Source organism: Artibeus jamaicensis, unplaced genomic scaffold (assembly GCF_021234435.1).
Source record: "Artibeus jamaicensis isolate MK-2021 breed Jamaican fruit bat unplaced genomic scaffold, CSHL_Jam_final scaffold_660, whole genome shotgun sequence".
Taxonomy (NCBI): Eukaryota; Metazoa; Chordata; class Mammalia; order Chiroptera; family Phyllostomidae; genus Artibeus; species Artibeus jamaicensis.
In genome coordinates this window covers 7,018,584-7,039,701 of record NW_026522052.1, presented here as the reverse complement: position 1 = coordinate 7,039,701, position 21,118 = coordinate 7,018,584, and the positions used below count along the sequence as shown (strand labels likewise).

The 21,118-nt window shown below is 44.2% G+C and overlaps 1 protein-coding gene across 1 annotated transcript in view; it reads left to right on the top strand.

Moving 5' to 3' along the window:
* The window catches only part of BARX2 (BARX homeobox 2), a 75,370-nt gene that overhangs the window by 51,501 nt on the left and 2,751 nt on the right, over positions 1–21,118 (top strand). The window contains exons 2-3 of the mRNA XM_037134137.2: positions 3,241–3,541; positions 8,543–8,627. Coding sequence (XP_036990032.2) covers positions 3,241–3,541; positions 8,543–8,627 — 386 coding nt within the window. The remainder of the gene's footprint in view (positions 1–3,240; positions 3,542–8,542; positions 8,628–21,118) is intronic.

Here is a 21,118-nt window from a genome sequence, read left to right as displayed (position 1 = left end):
TTGCTTCTGTGCCTGGAATATCCTTCCCTGTGTTTCCTAGAGACTCTCCTCTCCACCGAGTCACTTGTCACCTGCTGAAATATCACCTTTCCACAGAGGCCTTTCCTTGATTCCTCTGTCTGAATTACCAGCCCCATCTTCACAGTCTGCTACATTTAAAAAAATATTTTATTTATTTATTTTTAGAGAGAGCAAGGGAGGGAGAAAGAGAGGGAGAGAAACATCAATGTGCAGTTGTCTCTTGAGCGCCCCCTACTGGGGACCTGGCCAGCAACTCAGGCATGTGCCCTGACTCGGAATCGAACCAAGTGACCCTTTGGTTCTCAGGCTGGCACTGAGCCACACCAGCCAGGGCACAGTCTGCCTCATTTTTTCTCCATAGAGTTTATCACTCCCTGGCACTGTATATTTATTTCTTTACCCTCTACCTCCCTGACTAAAATGTAAGTTCCATGACGGTGGGACTTTGTAGTCATCACTGCTGTATCCCCGGCCTTTAGAACAGAGTATAGACCACAGTAGATGCTCAATAAACATTTATGGCAAGATTGAATACAAGATTATGTCAAGACCCATAGATTCCTTTCACCCTGTTTCACCCCTACTGCTTCTCTAGAGGTAATAACTGTAAATTGTATGGCCACCAACTTCCTGGACTTTTAAAAACACATTTGTAAAGGCAGACACAATTTTTTATGGTAATGCAAATTGTTCTATTTTTAAATTTTCTCTCAATAATATATTTTAGATATTTCAGAATGTTAGTTTACATGTAGTTTATCTGTCAGCGCATATAAGTATAGATAGTTCTTCTTAATGGTTACATTGTGGAACATGCTATAGATGGACCATGATTTATTTAACCGTTTTCCTGTTGATAGATATATGGGTGATTTTCCTCTTTTCACTGTTATCAACAGGCTGCAGGGAATATATTTGTACATAAATCTTTTTGCCCATAGCGAATGAGTCTCAAATTCTGGAATCACCTGGTCAATAATTTGATAGATACTGTTTAGTTGGTCCTTCTGAAAGATTATACTGTTTTTGCACACTCATCAACAGTATGTGAGTGCTTATTTCCTCATATCCTTGCCAACACTAAATATTACCACACTTCCAAAATATTTTTCAATGATAGGCAAAAAAATTTTTAACTTTCCTACTATAAAAAAGAAAGTTGAAACTCAGGTGATTAAAAGCCTTACTTAAAAGTAGGCAACTAGCTCCTTCCCGTACTGGTAAGCTCTCAGGTTTCCAGATTTAGTTAGCCTGCTTAGTAAAGAAAGACAGTTTTGCCCTGATTAGGTTGCTCAGTTGGTTAGAGTATTGTTCCATACACCAAAATGCTGTGAGTTCGATCCCCACTCAGGGTACATACCTAGGCTGTGGGTTCGATTCCCAGTTGCAGCGTGTATGGGAGACAACTGACCGATGTTTCTCTCTCTCTCCTTCTTCCTCTCTCTAAAATCAATAAACATATCCTTACACATGGATTAAAAAAGAAAGACAGTTTCTTTGAAAGAAATGGCAGAACTAAAGGAGTAAAGAGATCATTTGAGATAAGAAAACATCTGCCTGTGTCAGAAAATTTCAGAATCTTCCTTCAAGTCATAGCATTTCATAACATAAATGGCAGATCCCAAACCACTGTCCCGGTGTCCTCATTTTTTTGCTATAAAATATCATTTCCAGATGCTTTTTTTTTTTCTTAAAAAGAACCTACAACACAAAACCTCAAGTGTTAGCATTGGCTGGAGAGTTACTGGAAGTCATAGCCCTTGGTGATTTATTATTTAACAATGTTGTGGTTTTGACTGAGTCGTGCTAGAAGTATAGTCAAAGAACAAGAGAAGTCTTCTGTTTTGATAGCTATGACCGGGTCCAAAACAGAAGCATAAAAATGAATAAGAAGAGAAACGCCAACCCAGAGCAGAGAGAGAACATGAGTACACCTCGTGATTTGTGCTGTTCATTGGTTTGACCCAGAGCCAGGGTGAGTGTTTCTGGCTCAGGTCCTTGCCTTGTCCTCCTGGTGAGTGGTCAGGGCTGGACTGAGTCCCAGAGGGCAGCCCCTGAGTCCCCTTGATTGTCATTAGGTAGCAAGATGGGCTTGGGATGAGAGACGTTTTTGTGGCATCAACGAGTTGGAGTTTGAAGGATTCTTTGACCTGCTCTACTTTTACCTACGATATGAATGAGAAAACTGAGACCCAGGGAGACAACATGGTTTACACAGGCAATGGTCAGGACACTTGAAACCCGATACTGTTGAATCATGAAAAGGAAGAGTTAAGTTGAACTTTAGAGACGTACATATTCTTGGACAGAAAAGTACTCTTGCCTTGATATTCCTCAAGCAGGAATGTCACTTAACTAGCCTGTCTGCCACCCTGCTGTCCTCGCCCTTCATGGCAGACGGCATTAATCAGCCTCGGTTGTCTTTCCTTGGCCAAGCTCTGGCCCAGCCTGAGAATTCTCCTTCACACAGCTCTGTAGGCAGCTAGTCACGATGTGTCTGAGTTCTCCTGTGAGTTAAAATCGGTTTGCAGCGCCCCCCACGAGCAGCCCAAGTGACTCAGGATGGTGATAGGAGCATGGGTCTTCAAGCCAGGAGAACTTGGTTTGACTCCTGAGTCTGCTTGTTCCGAACTCTGTGGTCTTGGGCAAGTCCCTCAGCCTTCATGGGACTGTCTCCTTGTCTCAGAGATGAGGGATTTGAATCAAAGAACCTTTCAGCATCCTTCCGTATGTGAGAAATGTTATGATCCAAGGTACATAGACTTCTCGAGAGGCATTCATAGTTACAACCATGTATTTTTATAAAGACCACAGGTGGGTCTCAGGCAGTTTATGTGTTACAGATCTATTTTAGCTCTCCTACCTGTGTGTTTCTAGTGTTTTCTGACCACTTCTCATCTTCTCAGTTCCATTGACCCATATCTCTGAAACCACAATTTAGGGATTCAAAAGAGAGAGAGGGTGGGGAGAAGAGTCACTTAGAACTGTAGGAACCTCTTCTTGGTGATGGGAGACTTGACTGTTCTCACACACTAGGCTGTGCAAATCTGCCTGTAAGTCAAGACCCAGCTGTTACAGGTCTTGACTTGCTTCCTCTTCCCCTACCACCTTACGATCTGGAGGCCCTGCCAGTCAGTCTCAGCACATGGATTTCCAAGGGCCCCCGGCCTCCTTCCACCCCTACTCCTTGGGTGACTTGCTTCCTTGTTTGTCTTCTAGGCCCTGCTTCCCTTCGGGCATATCCCGTCCTCTCGGTGATCACTCGGCAGCCCACAGTCATCTCTCCCCTGGTCTCCACCACCCCGGGAATCACCCAGGCGCTGTCCCGCCACCCCACTGCCGAGGCTGCCTCTGCAGAGGCCCCGGGCTGCGAGGCCCCAGGCAGCAGTGAGTCAGAGACAGAGCAGCTCACTCACCGGCAGAAGAAACCTCGCCGGAGTCGGACCATCTTCACCGAGCTGCAGCTCATGGGCCTGGAGAAGAAGTTCCAGAAGCAGAAGTACTTGTCCACCCCAGACAGGTGAGGACATAGGGAGGGAGCTGTCTGCAGTTAAGACCCTTGAGAAGGGGAGGCTCCTTTTGCTGTCACTGTGGGACGCCTAGGCACAAGGCCCATTAGGGAGATGTAGGACACTGTCAGGATTCCAGTCCTTGGCTCGCCTCACCTCAGCCTTGGTTCAACAGCATCCAGCCCCTGTGAATTCATCACACTGGGCCTCGGAGGAACCTGCCCGTTGCTGAATTGGTATTGCTCACCGTCCCTCCACATTTTCATTTAACTACCCCTGTATAACAAGCAAGGTAGAGGTTAGTAGATGGTTGCCCAGACTCTCAGCTGGGGAGCAGGGTTGGTTTATAAAGTCACTCACACTTAGGAGCAGATGCAGTGTGACTAAATCTGGAACTGGGATCCGGGGTCTGAGTCTTCCCCTCACTCTCCAGCTCCTTCCTGGTCCAGTCTGCCGCTTGGCTCCTGATGGAGAGGCTGGGTTGATGGGGTTGGAGAGCTGTCAGATGTCCGGGTGAATTTGATGACTGGCAAGCCAGAACCACTTGGCTGAGGCCAAGGAGGACCTGGGCAACATTCCCTTCTCTAAACCCTTTTGAGATCCAGATGAGGGTGGCCGGGACTCCCAAGTTACTCACAGGCTTTAACACCTCACCCTCTTTCTTTAATTTAGTATCTTAGCTGAAACATGTCCATGAATTCATGTCTTATCAGGTTCCCAGACTCTCTCTGGACCTCACTGTGATCCTATTTTTTATTGGGAGTGTTTTCCAGGATAAAGAGAAGGACATGCAAATGCATCTCTTCAGCTACTTAGTAGCTGTGTGATAAAAATTCAAGTGAGGTTTACAAATCACTGACTAAAAGAGAATTTGTTGATTGATTCAATTAGATGAGGGAGTGCCATCAGCTATTTGCTGAGGGTCTTCTGTACCAGGCACTGTGGAAGGGGATTACGGATCCAGAAACTACTAGACAGGAGTCCTACTCCTGAGAAGGTCTCGGGGAAGGGAGTGACTGCCGCACTACAACCCAGGGGGCTGGGGGCTGGTGCCAGTCTGGCACCGGGGGCAGTAGGACTCCAGGGATGTTGCTGAGTGTCACGGGGTGCAGGAGGGCTTCTAAGAGCAGGTACCATTTAGGAAGAGGCTTGATTGCAGGAGGGAGAGCCACAGAGGGGATGTCACACCAAAGGCACAGAAACATGACACTGGGCACGTTGAGGGAATTGCAAGGGGTCGGATCATCTCCAGCTAAAGGTGTCACTGGGGGTGTGATGGGAGATGCGGCTGCAGAAGCCAGAAGAACTCCTTTGCCGAAAGACGTGCACTTTGTTGTTTAGGCCACCCGTAGGCAGCCATTAAGAGCTGAAAGCGACAGGGCTGGACTTAAGAATCCTTACATGAGTGGCACCATAAATGATTGGTTAGAGAGGGACGACATAGAGCAGGGATACCAGAGAGTCTAGGGACAGTCACAGAAGGTCCAAATGAAGGTGGTCACAGTGGGAATAGAGAGGGGAGTGAATAGGCTGGAAAACAAATTTGGGGTGGAATGGACAGAACTGGCATTGCCGCGAGGAAGGGAAAGGAGGGTTGGGCATTTTGTGGTTCCTGGGATGTGCCGCTGGGCATGCAGGGACACCAGAATTGGGGATTACGAGATGCTATCTCTAGGTATTAAATGGCTATTTTGATGGTTCAGCATACAATGAAGAGCCTCAGGTACGGGGAGACCAGGCGGAGTGGGCACCATATTTTATGAATCACATGGTGGTATATTCAAAGGCCTCCGATGTGCACGGGTACAATTTTAGGCTTACTTTCGAGAGGTCAAGCATTTTTTTAAAAACAGAAGTGTTAGTTCCCAGTAAGCCTCCTGGGGCTTCCTGCTACCTGCCCAGGCACCTCTCAGGTGACCTACACAGGGCTGATTCACTTGCCCGGGGAGGAGGACACCATCTGGCTGGCGCTGAAGCTGCCGCCTTAACCTGCCCTCTCATATGTTCCTCACCTCTGTACGTGACGGTGACCAGGGCCAGGAGCACGCCCTCCTCCCACAGCCTTCTCCCTCTTCCTCATTGTTTGTTTCTCCAGTTTCCTAGGTGACTCCATTTAAGCGAATATGCAGGGCAGTGAGAATTTGTAACGGTGGCAGGTAATGAGAGAAAGCTGATGACAGTGAAGTGTGTTTCTGCAGCCAGAGTGAGTCAAGCACGCATTTTTCCCAAGTGAGCTAATGCCGTTTGCTGACGCAGTGGCAGAGCTGTGAACTGAACCTTCCGCTGAAGAATGTACCTGTCGGCCTCTGGTGAACTGGCTCCGAGGCCCGGTGAGAGCCCACCTGTGTCTAGGGCGGCCTGAGAGACCAAAGTCTGTGAGGTTGAGCCCTGGGCTCTGGTTCTTAGTGAATGGCTTGCCTTCGTGGGAAGAGCTGAGTGCTCTTGGCACTGGGAGTTTATTAGCTTCAGCCTGTTAATCACCTTCAATAAAACTGTCAGCTTGCAGTAGCCCTTTTACTGGGACAACCAGATACATGTGAATGCAGATCTAAGACAGGGTCTGCAGGCCTTCGAAGGAAGACTGTTTTTATATTACTAGAGATTTAAATGGTGCGCTCTGGTCAGAGCAGGGGAGCAGCAGCATCTGGGAGTGCCGAGAGTTAGCACCTGGAACCTTCACCGCCTGCACCCACCACTCTTCCTGATGGGAGGATGTTGTTCCTCGCCCCCCAGGTGAGAAAGTTGCAGCCGAGAACTCACCTGAGAGTCCCCATGGCTCAGCCTGGTGGCTGTGGGGGCCTGTGTGAGAAAATAGACCTCGATCCACAAATCGCAATCCTCAGAAACTCAAGGATCTTAAAAAATGGTGGAGCTGCTTCAGCTGTATCAAGGGTGCTCAGCCCCAGTGGCTGTTTTAGTGGCTCCACACTGCCTCAGTGACCAGGACCAGAACCACATGGGGATAGCTGATGTTGGTTCTGGAGATGGTCCTTCCGGCTGTTTCCCAGATAGACCTGGGATTCTTAGCAACATCAATCAACAGCTACATTATTGAGGACCGAGGTTGAAAGCCAGGTTCCCTTTTTCATTTCATCTGCTTCTCTCGGCTCGTTTGCACTCCTTGTGACACGCACCCTTGCGTGTTCTTTGTGAAACAAGAGCTTCTTTTTGACAGATCTAACTTGTACCAAAAAATGGTGGGTGGAGGCGAGGTTCCACCCAGGAGGAAGCGTACAAGTCCGATGTGAGTAGATTTGAATCCAGGCTCCACCTTTTCCTGTAGGATCAGCTACCAGGGATCAGCACATTATTTTTCTGTACAGGGCCAGAGAGAAACACTAATTTGAAGGAACATAAGCACTCTATGTTTATTCCAGCGTAATTTATAATAGCCAAGGTTTGGAAGCAGCCCAAGTATCCCATCAGTAGATGAGTGGATAAAACAATTATGGGACATTTACACAATGGAATTCTACTCGTCTGTAAAAAAAGAAGAAAATTTTACCCTTTGCATCAGCATGGATGGGCCTGGAGAATATTATGCTAAGTGAAATAAGCCAGTCAGAGAAAGACAAGTACCATATGGTTTCACTGAAATGTGGAATCTAATGAACACACTGGACTGACGAGGAAAATATAGACAGACTCACAGATAGAGAGCAGACTGACAGCTCTGGTGGGGAGATTAAGGGGATAAAGGTTTGGAGCAAAAAAAAGAAAGAACTCATGGACACAGACAACAATGTGGTAATTGTGGGGGAGGGGGAGAGGGAGGGGGAAGAGTGTATTAAGGGGGATAAATGGTAATGAAAAAACAATAAAAATAAACTATTTCAAAAACGAGTAAATATTTTAGGCTTTGTGGGCAATACAATTTTTGTCAAAATTACTCAACACAGAGGCTGTAGCATGAAAGCAGCCATAGACAATGTGTGAACGAATGAAACTTTTATTGGAACAAATGTGTCCCAGTAAAACAATGTGTCCCAATAAAACTTTATTTACAAAAACAAGCAGCTGACAGGATTTGGCCATGGTTTCCAAGAGAGTCTAATGTCTTTGAGCCTCAGATCTGTCATACGTAAAATAGGAATAATTATACCTATTTCACAGAACTGTGAAAGGAATACGTAAGACGAAACATCGTCAGGGGCTTAGCACAGAGCCCAGGACACTGCAGTACTTGGGAAGAATTTGCTATGTGGTTGGCATTTACCCCAACTGTTCCCTTCTCAGGAATGGCCTTGACATTCGAGACCTTTCAGAGGGCTGCAGAGAAATGCAGAACTGTTAGCAGTAGACTGGGGAAGAGGAGGAGCTGCAGATGTACTTTTTTTTTGGGGGGGGGGGATCTGGCATTATGACAATTCAGAGAGAGTACTGTGACTCAACCCATCAGAAAGCATTTTTGAGCCCTAGTTCTGGGGTTAGAATGTGACAGGCATTTTTGTGGTTACAAAAGAAGCAGATGTACTCTGTTTTTGCAGTTGAGTTAGGGAGGCAGAAATAACTGACGTGAAGCAATTAGAGACCAGCAGAGAATTGGGAGGCACCTGGGTGGTGGCGGACCCATAGGTGGGGATAGAGGCAACAGCCTGTGTGAGCTGGGGGTGTCCGGGAGGCTCCTGCACAGGAGGTGGGACTTGAGCTGGTTCTGGAGTGAGGAAAATACAGCTTTCCCTTTCCTCGCCAGTATAGGTTCTGAGTCAGAATCTTCAGTTTGTTTAGAATCAGAGTAAAGACTGTCAGGTTAGAAAGGACTTTGCAGTGAAGGCTCAGAAAGTATTTTCAGATCCAACGTAGACAGTCCTTGGCCATGGGCATTCATCTCTAGCTTCCCAGAGTTTCATCCATTGGGCTTTTGGAAAGAAAGCAAAGCTCTTTGAGGAAGAGTTGGTTTAATGGTGCAAGTTTGAATTTCGATAGCAGTGCCTGGAACCAGTGAACAGGACCCCATCTCTACTGCCCTTTCTCTTCTGCCTCATCTTTCTTTTGCATCTTATGCCTTTTAGGTTGGACTTGGCCCAGTCTCTGGGACTCACTCAACTGCAGGTAAAGACTTGGTACCAGAATCGCAGGATGAAATGGAAGAAAATGGTAAGGAAGAAGAGAGTGAGTCTAACCATGCGCCTCTTGTGGCGGGACAAATCTTCCTGCAGGGCTGGGAGGCAGGCGGGGAGGACCGTTTGGTGGTGTGGGCTCCAGAGATCGGAAGACCTTTTATAGTGCCAGCTGGCGGGGGCGGGGTGGGGGGGGTAGCGTCCTGTGAACAGAAGGATAAGCCATTCTTCCTGACCTGGATTTCCTGATCAGAAGGATATTCTTTTCCACCATTTCCTTATAAATAACAGAAAATGAAAACCCACAAGCTTCTCAGTTGCTAGATTTAACCCCACCTGCTAGCCTTTGCAAAGACCTTCCTTCCCCCTCCCACTTGTAGCTAAGAATAGAAGCCAGTACTCTTTGTTTATGATGACATTTGGGACGCATCTGCTCTCATAGCTGGGTGTCCCCTAATGCAGTGATTCTCGGACTTCAGTGGGCATCAGCTAACCTGGGTGGCAGTAGAGATGTAGTGTTCCAGGCTCCCCCCAGCATTCTGATTCCGTGCCCCAGGACAGTGGTGGGAACCGGCGTGTTGGCAGGCGCTCAGCTTCCTCTGATGCACATGGTAGAATGAGTACGGTTTCCCAAATATGGATCTAGTGCCTAGCTCACGAATCATTCCATCTTTGTTTTGTAAATGAACTTGTTAGAATAAATATGACTTTAAAAAAGGATAAATGTCTACATTTTGATGAACCGAGTTTCATAGTAGTTCCCCCCCCCCACTTCTTTTTAGAGGCATGTTAAATCAGAATTCTCCAAAGTAGCTCCGTGTTTCTTTTCCAGTTTTGTAAACCGCTAGGAACAAGGTCAAAGCCCAGAAAAGAGGCAGGGAGGATGAGGGCGGGGAGAAGCTCTGCTCTATTCCTTAGGGCCCAGGGCCCAGGGCCTCTGACCTGAACCTCTCTCATATCCTTGCCAAACTGTACTGGGCCCTTCCCCTCTCACACGGGCCGGGCGGCCCAGGCCCGCCTGCAGCATGTCCTCATTCGCTGACCCATCTGATCACAAGCCATCTTTTCTAAGGACAGACTGGAATATGAAGTTTTTCACCTTTACTGAAAAACTTAAGGTCCCCCCAACCTTGTTCTCCCCCACCAAAATTTAAGATATTATAAAGTAGGTAATAAGTATTAAGACATTTTCTCAGTTTTGTGTTTTTGTCTAATAATATTTTTTCTTAAAATTTTAGTTCTTGCAATGCCTGCTAATGAGGAGAAAAATAAATAAATTACTAATGAATATTAATGGAAACAGTAGAAAAAAAGCCAATGAGACAGCATTTCTTATATGTTCTGAAAGGAATTTCTGGGCAAATCTCATACTTTCCTCTGGGGGGTCCTGACCTTGAGGAGGGAAGAGTTTTCAGCTGCAGGCGGCTGGACTCACGGAATGTTCTCGAAGTGGGGCGGAGAGGCTGGCTGCATGTACAAACCTATACTGCATGAATCAACAAATAGGCAATTAGCATCTCTCATGAACCATGCCCTGTCCCAGGTGCTATAGGAAGTAATGAAATAAAATAAAACCCTTCACAAGATTTATGATCTAGTTGAAGAATCAAGGTCCAGAAAGCAACTGCAGAGTGCCACAATTAAGTACCAATTGTTTACTTAAAGATTTAGTGCCCCATCGGTGTTCAGAAGGGAGGTGTTGGGGCGGTGCAGTGAGCAGTTGAAGTCCATGGATGCACGGGATTCCATCAATATGTAGTTACTCACACAGGTAGAGTGCTCCGAAGATGCGTGGCAGAGCCCTTTTGGGGGGTTGATTTCTGGAAGAATCAGGTTTTGGAATTTGAAACACTGGGCCATGTTCCCATGCTTGCTCCTCCCTGGCTGATTTGGGGCAAGTCCCTTCACTGCTTTCTGTGCAAGTTCCACCTCCCACCTCCTTCCTTGTCAATCATCGTCATTGAAATCAATATCTCCTGAGTGGCAGAGGCATTGTTTAAATTGGTTATCAGCAATCTCTCCATTAGTCAGATGATTAACGAACTGCCAGCCCGCCATCTCCGCCAGCACCACCCAGTGCCCGTGGGACAACGCGTGTGCCTTGGCCTGTGATGTCACTTGTTTTTCACCAGCCACTGTGCTGCCGGCGCAGTTGTGGGCCGGTGAGTGATGGTTATCGCTGTTGTATAGAACGAGATGGAAGGGACGTGGCCGACTTAACCTCAGAGAGCACTCCTCAGGCCAACCAAATTCAGGTCACTTGAGGAGATGAGAGTGCCAGGGTTTCAGTTAACTTCAGCGGTCACTCATTTAGTGAGCCCTGGCAAGAGACGTGCCAGGACAAGATGCGAACCCATCCATCAACAAATAAAATTAGAAAAGGTTCTCAGTTAAGGGGAGGGCCAGACCTGTAAACTAGGAATTATACAGAGTGACCTGGGCCATGACAGAAGGGCTCACAGGGCTCAGAAGCAGCATGGAGACAGGAGGGCTTCACGGAAGAGGTGCCATCTAAATTGGTCCTAGTGGACAAATGGAAATGCTCCAAGTGAAGGTGAGAAGAGTGTCACAGGCAGAAGAAAGGGGCAGAGGTGTTTGGGGGCACTTGAAGTACTTTAACTTGCAGGATGTTGTTCAGTTGCGGGTCTGAGTTCTGACTCCCACAGAGCAGCAAGGCATTGTGGGGAATCCTGATTGCTTCATGTATTTTCCTGGTGAAACTCTTTCAAGGCTATCTCTTCAGGTACTGGGAAGGAAAATAAAAAGATAATTGGGTAATAAAGATGTCTCAAGGCTAGTAACCTAATTGGAACTGGAAAAAGATTAGCACTTGATTCTCAGAGTTATTCACGCAGCTGCCAAGGACGGTGCTGCCAAACCAAGATAGCATCTCTGACTAGTTTTTACCGGTCAGCATTTGTAACCTATAGCGGGTTGGGTAAATTTCAGCTTGCACATGAGATGGGACACTATATTCCCTTTCTGTTTGGCTTTAGTTCCAGTAGGACTCACAGTGTTTTGCAATAGACTGAAAGAGCCTCATTATCAGAGATCTTTTTCAGCTGTGAAATACAGTACACATGGAATCCTGCCCTGTGAGGGGACCCAGAGGGGCACAACCTTCCTCCCCCCATTGCAGAGTTGGGTGGGTCCCACACCAGGTGCATGCATCTTCTTTTGCACTGAAAGTCTCCAGATAATGAAGGATTCTGTGAAATTGCTACCAGCTGCTACCTATGTAATCTTGGGCAGGTTACTTAACCTTTGTGCACCTGTTTCCTCATCAGTAAATGCCTAGTATGCACCTTATAAGGTGGTAGTATTAACTGAGCCAATCCCAATATAACTTAGAATAGAGCCTGCCACGTAGTATACAACCAAGAAATATTAGCTGGAACTCTTCTTCTATTATCATTTTAAAAATTATTTAGCTAGAAATTCACAAAATTCATGTCTCCAGAGGATCCAGACTTTTGGAGCCCGAAGAGATAAGCCAGGTTCCTGGGACTCTGGTTAAGAGCAGTCCTGGGTGTTTGTCCTTTCTCATTTCCTCCACGCCAGCGTTGCCCCTGTCATGCCTGTGGCATTGTGGGGTAGTGGAGCATCCCATCCGCAAGTGGCGAAAGCCTGCTAAACAGTGTCCTGGGGAGAGATTCATGCCAGAGAATCCATACTTGCTTCTCAGCTCCGTGGAAACAGCCATCAGCTACAGGGCTGTCACCTTTCCATGGAGCTGTGGATAAAGATGGAGAAAAGGGAGCATGAGCACTCTGGGTATTTAATCTATGGCCTGGGGTCTGCTGGGAGATGGGGTGATTAAATATTGGAAAGTCAGATATAACAGCAGCACAGTTTATGCATCCCTCGCACGTTACTCACAGTTAAATACTGATAAGAGTGTTAGATTCCACGGGTCAGGGGGTTTGTGTTTAAATCTCGGGCCTGCCCTCTGCTTGCTCTCTGACCGGGATGAACCACTTCTGCCCACTATGCTCACGTTCCTGTCTGAATAGTGGGAGAGGTACAAGGACCCTCGTTGCATTGACGTTTTGGGCTCGTTAGTCAAACCATCTCGCCCCCAGCTAAGCACCTTGGAAAGGGAGCAAAGGCTTTGTCTTGACATCCTTAGCAGTAGATCACTGGGATACCTAGTTTTAAAGCTCAGACGAGGGCTGTCAGCAGACATGGCTAATAGATGTAGATGCTGTGCTGAGTGATTTTCCAAGAGACATGTGACCTTGTATGCAATGGGTTGTCTGGCCTCTCACAACCAAGGAGACTAATTTGGCTCTAGGAATAATGGGGGAGTAGGGGGTCCTGGGAGAAGGTCCATGGGATGCATGAGAATGTTCAGCTTCTGGTGAGGGGCGGTGGTGAGTTCATTGCATCCGTCAGGTGTGCTAGAAAGCAGCCAAGAGTATAGTTATCTCCTAAACATTGCTTGCACTGGAATGTTTTATTCCATTTAGAAAATGGTGTGATTGTTTTGAAGTGTGTGTGTGTGTGTGTGTGTGTGTGTGTGTGTGTGTGTGTGTGTGTGTGTGTGCTGGAGGGAAACAGCCAGGTGGGGCTGATCCAAGCTGTGTGGGTGGTGTTCTCTAATTGCTGGGCTGGACTTTCTTTTGCCAATTAGGTAGCTTCCTGAGGCCTGACCTTTTCTAACATGATTACTACGTGGGGCAACTTAATTTTGTGTAACCTCTTTCATACCCAGTGGATCTGCTTTCAACATGTCGGTTCCATCTTGGCACATTCAGGTGCTTTCAACAGGCTGCACTGAAATAAAAATCAGATACTGACTTGGGTGAGAGAAAAAATACAGGGATGTTTTCTCCCCAAAGGAGGATTCTGTCAGCATCTATACCTTGTTAGAGGTCCTCTTTGGATCTGCCTGTTTGAGTGGGAAGTGTGGTGGTTGAGCAGATTCCCAACTAAAAGGAGGTGTTTATTGAGAACTCACGGTTTTCCTCATACTGTACACAGAAGTCAGCTCAAGATGAATCATAGACCTAAATGTGTAAGCTAAAACTATAAAATTCTTAGAAGAAAATATGAGTAAATATTCATGACCTTGGGTTAGGCAAAACCTTTTTAGATATAGCACCAAAGGCTCATATGACAAAAGAAAAATAAATCAGACATTAGCAAGATTCAAAACTTCTGCACCACAAAGGACATCAGCAAAGTCAAAAGACAACACACAGCACGGGAGAACATATTTGCAAATTTTGTATCTGGTAAGAGACTTGTGTCCAGAATATATAAAGAACTTACAACTCAATAATAAAAAAAGAATCAAATTTGAAAATGGGCAAAGGATTTGAGTACGCGTAGACATATCTCCAAAGAAGATACACAACTGGCACGTGGAAAGGTGCTCCACTTCATTAGTCACCAGGGAAATGCAAACCAAAGACACAGTGATACCAGGACACACCCCCTGGGGTGGCTGTAATCAGAAAAACGTAACTGCTGATGAGAATGTGGAGAACTGCAATCCTCATATACTGCTGACTGGATTGTAACATGATGTAGCTCCTTTGAAAAATAGTGTGGAAGTTTCTCAAAATGTTAAACATAGAGTTACCATGAGAACCGGTGATTTCACTTCAGGGCATATACCCCAAAGAAGAGAAAGAGGGCCCTGCCTGGTGTGGATCAGTTGGTTGGGCACTGTCCCAAGTGTCATGGGCACAGGGCACTTGGTGGGGCTGTGGGTCCAGTCCCTGGAGGGGGCTTATTCAAGAGGGGACTGATTGATGTTTCTCTCTCATATTGATGTTTCTCTCTCTTCCTCCATCTCTTCCCCTCTCTCAAAGATAAATAAAATAAAGTATTTTTAAAAAGTGAAAGCAGGGACTTGAATAGATATTTATTTGCACACTCATGTTCACAGCAGCATTATTCATAGTAGCCAAAATGTGGAAGCTACCCAAGTATCCATCAAGTGGCCGTTAACTGATGAATGGGCAAACAGAATGTGGTATGTCCATACAATGCATATTATTTGGCCATAAAAAGGAATGAAATACTGATACATGCTGTAACATGGATGAACCTTGAAAACATCATGAAGTGAAAGAATCCAGTCACAAAGGATGACATTTTACATTATTCCATTCCTATGAAATGTCCAAAATAGGCAAATCTGTAGAGACAGAAAGCAGATAAGTGGTTGCCTGGGGCTGAGGGGCGGGGTTGGAGAACAATGGGGAGTGGCTGCTGGTGGACATGGGGTTTCTTTTGCAGGGTGATGTTCTAAAATTGGATTCTGGTGATACTTGCACAATTCTGTGACTATACAAACACTAAATTGTACACAATAAGTGAATGAAATGTATGGTATATGAATTCTGTCTCAGTAAAGCTTTTTTTTAAATGACTATTGTTTATCAAGTCACTGCATTCACTCTTACAGTTCAGCCCCTGGGAGAGCTCTGCTGCTGCTTCAGAAATATGTAGTCAGCAAATCTTTAGTGGCTGCATAGAGAGTTAGTTGGACGTTCCATCCTTGGAGAGCAAAAAGCAAGGGATGGATGCAGGATTTACCTTGAAGGAGCTTTGTCCAGATGGGAAAAATAAGAGTAAGCTAGGTGTGTAAGTAGCAAAATTATATCCTACAATGGCTGCCCAGAAAATCAGCAGCTACACCATGCCAGCATTCAGAGTCAATGGAGGAAGGAGCGTCTGCTACGTCCCGGAGTATTGGGTTGGACAAAAAGTTCATGGGTTTTTTTTCATACAACAGCTCTAGTAGTGCTTAGGTGTCTTTAACGTCATTCAAAACAATTGTATTAAATTGTGTCGTGACAGCAGTCATGTCAGCCATCATGTCAGCCCGCATTTTTAAAAAAAACTTAGCAAAATTGGTGAATTTTTGTGCTGCCATTGTAATATTGAAGATGGAAGAAAATAGGCAACATTTTTAGTAAATTATGCTTTATTCTTTCAAGAAAGATAAAAATGCACTGACACTCAAATTTGTACAGTGTATGAAGAAGGTTCTGTGACTGACTGAATGTGTCAGAAGTGGTTTGTGAAGTTCTTTGGTACTATGGACATTTCGGCCAAATAATTCTTTGCCATGGGGCTGTCTTATGCATTGGAAGATGTTTGGGAGCATCCCTGGCCTCTACCCACTAGAAGCCTATAGCAGGAGATAGCTGACATACTCAGAATATCCAAGTTAATAAAGTTATTGGTGAAAATGAAAAATGTGTCTTTTATTTCATGGAAAAAACTAAATGGACTTTTCAGCCAACCCAATAACACAAAAATATTTTTAAAATGATTCCTGCCTCATTATTCTTGTGCAAGTCACAAATTGGGATAATGAATGTACAAGTCCTTTGAAATCAGCAAAGGCCATTTCACTGATTGGGAGGGACAGGCAAATAAAAATGAGTAAGGGTGCTCACGGGGCATATTGTGGAGGGCATTTAACTTAGACTGGGGAGCTCAGGGAGCCTTTCAGCAGGAGCGCTCTCTAAGCCAAGTTAACCAGGTGTCCTGGGTATGAGGTACATTCTGGGCAGAGGAAATCTGCCATTTCATCAGTTCTGGTCCTTCATATCTGTCCGTCACCCTCTGCATCACCCTGGGATAAGATATTTTTATCCCCACTTTACAAATTAGGAAACTGACACTCAGCCTTTAAAGGACTCTTCCAAAGACAAAGCTGACGAGTAGCAGAGCTAGAATTTGACCCAGTTATTTTACTGTCAAAGCTGGAACACTTTACTATGCTCTACTACTTCCTTCAACAATATGTGACTATGTTTGATGATAGTCTTTCAAAAACTGTTGAACTGTTGAACTGTCAATTGACATTCAGTATCATTTTATATTACTTTCAGGTGTATAGGACAGTGGTTAGACATTTGTCTTAGACACATAATTCACTGAGTGGTCTCCCCAATAAGTCTAATAGCCACCTGGCACCATACATAGTTATTACAATATTTTTTACTCTGTTCCCTATGCTGTACTTTACATCCCCATGATTATTTGGTAACTACCAATTTGCACTTCTTAATCTGTTGACCTTTTTCACTCAGCTCCCGTCTGGCAAACATCAGTCTGTTCTCTGAATTTATGAGTTTGTTTCTTTTTTGTTTGTTCATTTGTTTTGTTCTTTAGATTCCACATATAAGTGAAGTCATATGGTATTCCCTTTCTCTGTCTGATTTACTTCACTTAGCATAATATCCTCCAGGTCCATCTGTGTTATCACAGATGGCAATATCTCATTGTTTTTTATGGCTGGGGAATATTCCATTGTACATATGTACCATATCTTCTTTATCCAATCATCTATTGATGGGCACTTAGTTTGATTTGATACCTTGAGTATTGTAAATGATGTTGCAAAGAACATAAGAGAGCACATAACTTTTTAAATTAGTGCTTTGGTTTCTTTGGATAAATACCCAGAAGTGGAATTTCTGGGTCTATGGTATTCCTATTTTTAATTTTTTGAGGAAACTCCACACTGTTTTTCAAGCAGTTGTACCAATTTGCAATCCCAACGACAGTGCACTAGGGTTCCCTTTTCTCCACATCTCACCAACATTTGTGTGTTGATTTACTTATGACAGCCATTCTCACAAATGTGACGCTATGTCTAATTGTGTTTTTAAAGTTGCATCTCTCTGACAATTAATGATGTTGAACGTATTTTCATATGTCTATTGGCCATCAGTATGTCTTTTTTAATGAAATGGCTAGGTCAGGTCTGATCTTTTTAATGGCTTTTTTAATGTGTTAAGTTATATGAGTTCTTTATAAGTTTTGGATATTAACCCCTTATTCAGATGTATCATCAGCAAGTATCTTCTCTTACTCAGTTTCTATGGGACTTTTGTTCTGTTGATGGTTTCCTTTACTGTACAAAAAGTTTTTAGTTTGATATAGTCCCTTTGTTTATTTTTCCTTTTGTTTCCCTTTCCTGAGGAGACATATTTTTAAAAACCACTAAAAGCAATGTCACACAGTTTACTTACTATGTTTTCTTCTGGGACTCACAGTTTTGGATCTTACATTTAGGTCTTTAATCCATTTTGAGTTTATTCTTGTATATGGTGTAAAAAGCTGGTTTAGTTTTTTTTTTTTGCAGGTATCTGTCCAGTTTTTTCATTATCTTTACCCCATTGTGTATGTTCTTGACTCTTTTGTTATAGATTAATTGACACACGGCCATGGGTTTACTTCTGGGCTCTCTAATCTGTTCTATTGATTTACATTTCTCATTGCCAGTAGCATGCTGTTTTGATTACTATCTTTGTAGTATAGTTTAATACCAGGTAGCATGATACCTCCGACTTTGTTTTCTCAGTATTGCCATAGCTATTCTGTCTCTTGTGGTTTTATATACATTTTTAGATTTGTTTTAGTTCTGTGAAAAATGGTATCTTGATAGGGAGTGCATTGAATCCATAGATAGATTGCTTTGGGTGCTATAGACATTTTAGTGATGTCAATTGTTCCCATCCATGAACATGGTATATGCTTTCATTTATTTGTACCTTCTTCAAGTTCTTTCTTCCATGTCTTATAACTTTTTGAGTACATTCACTGTTTAGTAGCATGGTGCTGAGCCTCCATATGTTTGTGTGCTTTCCAGTTTTTTCTTGTCATTGACTTCTAGTTTCATACCATCATGGTCAGAGAAGATGCTTGATGTGGTTCAGTCTTTTCCAATCTATTGAGACTTGTTCTATATCCTAAATATTCTGGAAAATATTTTGTGTGCACTTGAAAAGAATATATATTTTGCCCCTTTAGTGTGAAATGCTCTAAAAATATCAATTAAATCCATCTGGTCTAATGTGTCATTTAATGACGTGGTTTTCTTGTGGCCTTTCTGTCTGGAAGATCTATCCATGGATGTCAATGGGGTGATAAAATCCGCTACTATGACTGTAGTGCTGTTGATCTCCCCCTTTATGTCCATCAAGATTTGCTTTATATATTTATGTTCTCCTATGTTGGATGCAGGAGTTTCCAGGAGTTATATCCTCTTGTTGGGCTGATCCCTTTATCATTCTGTAACGTCCTTTGTCTCTTATTAGATCCTTAGTTTTAAAGTCTATTTTGTCTGATATAAGTATTGCTACTCTGCTTTTTTGTTTGTTTCTATGCACATGAAATATCTTTTCCATTTTTTTACTTTCAGTCTATTTGTGCCTTTTGATCTGAAGAGGGTCACTTGTAGACAGCATATGTGTGGGTCTTACTTTCTTAGCCATTCAGCTATTCTATGTATTTTGATTGGAGCATTTAATCTATTTACATTTAAAGTAATTATTAATGGATATGTTGTTATTGACATTTATTATTTATATTTATGGTTTTCCCCCTTATTTTAAAGAAGTTCCTTTAACATTTCTTGTAATACTGGTTTGGCAAGTAATGAAGTTTTTTAGATTTTTCTTGTCTGGGAAATTCTTTATCTCTCCTTGAGTTTTAAATGATAGCCTGACCTGGTAAAGTAATCTTGGTTGTAGTTCCTTACTTTTCATTACTTTGAGTACTTTGTGCCAATCCCTTCTGGCATGCAAAGTTTCTGTTGAGAAATCAGCTGACAGCCTTATGGAAGTCCCCTTGTAGGTATATAACTGCCTTTCTCTTGCTGCTTTCAAGATTCTCGATTTTTCTTTAAGCTTTGCCATTTATTTATGAAGTGTCTTTCTGTGGAGCTCTTTGGGTTCATTTTGTTTGGGCTCTCTGGGCTTCTTGGACTTGTGTCTACTTTCTTCACCCGGTTAGGGACGTTTTCAGTCATTATTTCTTCAAATGAGTTCTCAATCCCTTGTTCTCCCTTCTCCTTCTGGTTACTCTTATGATGGAATTGTTGTTATACTTGATGCTGTCCCAGAGGTCCCTTAAACCATCCTTATTATTATTTTATTTTTACTGTTCTGAATGGGTATTTTTTGTTACCTTGCCTTCCAAATTGCTGATTTGATTCTCTGCTTTATCTAATCTGCTGTTGATTTCTTCTAGTGTATTCTTCATTTCTGGCTGGGTTTTTAAAAGAATGATTTTTGTATCTTTTTTATGCTTACTATCTCTTTGTTGAAGTTCTCACTAAGTTCCTCAAGCATCCTTATAACTGTTATTTTTTGAACTGAGTATCTGGTAGTTTGCTTGCCTTCATTTTGTTTAGGTTTTTTTCTTCTGGGTTTTTCTCCTTTTCTTCCATTTGGGACATGTTTCTTTGTCTCCTCATTTTTGGCTGCCTGTCTGTATTTGTTACTATGTATTTGGTAGAGGTGCTACATTTCTAAGTTTTTGCAAGACAGCCTCAAGTAGTAGGTGACCTGTAGGTGCTAGTGGCACAGTCTCCCTGGCCACCTGAGCTGGATTTTCCTGGGGTATCCCTTGTGTGGGTTGTGTGTGACCTCCTGGCATAGTATATCCTTGATTGTTGTTGGCATGTCAGTGACTGGGATGGACCTTCAGGTGACTGGTTGTGAGGGTTGGGCATCACCACAGTGCACGAGATGCTGTGCAGGAGCTTGCTCCGCGAAGGGGGCTAGATCCCAGCAGGCTCTGGTGCCTGCTGAGAACTCCCTTTGGCTCTGCCACTTGTGGAGTTAATTAGGTGGTTGGTGCTCTGTGGTGGTCTGAAGCCAACCACTGGGTGTACTGATTCTGGAGCCTCTTAGGAGGGGCTCCAGTGCAAGCCATGTTCAGCTGCTGCTTGTGACTGGCCTAGAGCTACCTGGTAAAGCTACAAAGTGATCCATGATTGGTAGGTGCCTGCGTTGGACCTGGAAGTACCAGGGAGAATCCGTGCTGCAAACTGAGCTTTGTTGCCACCAGTCCCCAGCCTGGGGCAGGGCAGCAAAAAGCATGAGGCACCTTGAGGTCTGCTGCCACCTGTCATCTACCTGTAAGTCTCAGCTGTTGAAAGAGCCTTGGACAGTACACGAGTTTGGTGAAGTGGGGGTCTCAGGAATTACCAGTCTAATGAGGATTCAGATTAGGCACCAGTTCTGAGTGTGCGGCAACTAAGCAAAATGCACAGGGCACACCAAGGCCAGGTGCCACCCACCTGGGGGCTGTGGATCTATGAGATTTTTCTTTTGAATGATTGCAGCGTGGGCCAAGGCTGGCTGCCTGCTGCTGGAACATTGCATGATTTAGGTGAATTGGGGTCTCAGGGGGTCATGAGGGTGGAGTGAGTGTTCAGCAGGCTAATGCAGAAACAAATTTGGTTGTATGGTAGAAGGACTCAACACAGGAAAGATGGAGCCCACCTGCCAACAGTGTAGGAAGACAGCTTAACACAGGGACAATGGTGGCTGTCCCTCCAGCCTTTGCCCTGTAACCACACAAGTCAATTTCTCTCTGTATATTTCTGATGCCTCCCAAGCCAGTATTCCTCTGCTAGAGCCCTTGGTGAGTGCCCATGAGCAAGCAAGTCTGTGTATGGACCCTTTAAGAGGATGCCTGGGTTGACCTAGCTAGGTAGATCAGTTGATTAGAGCGTCGTCCTGATGCTCCAAGGTTGCAGGTTTGATC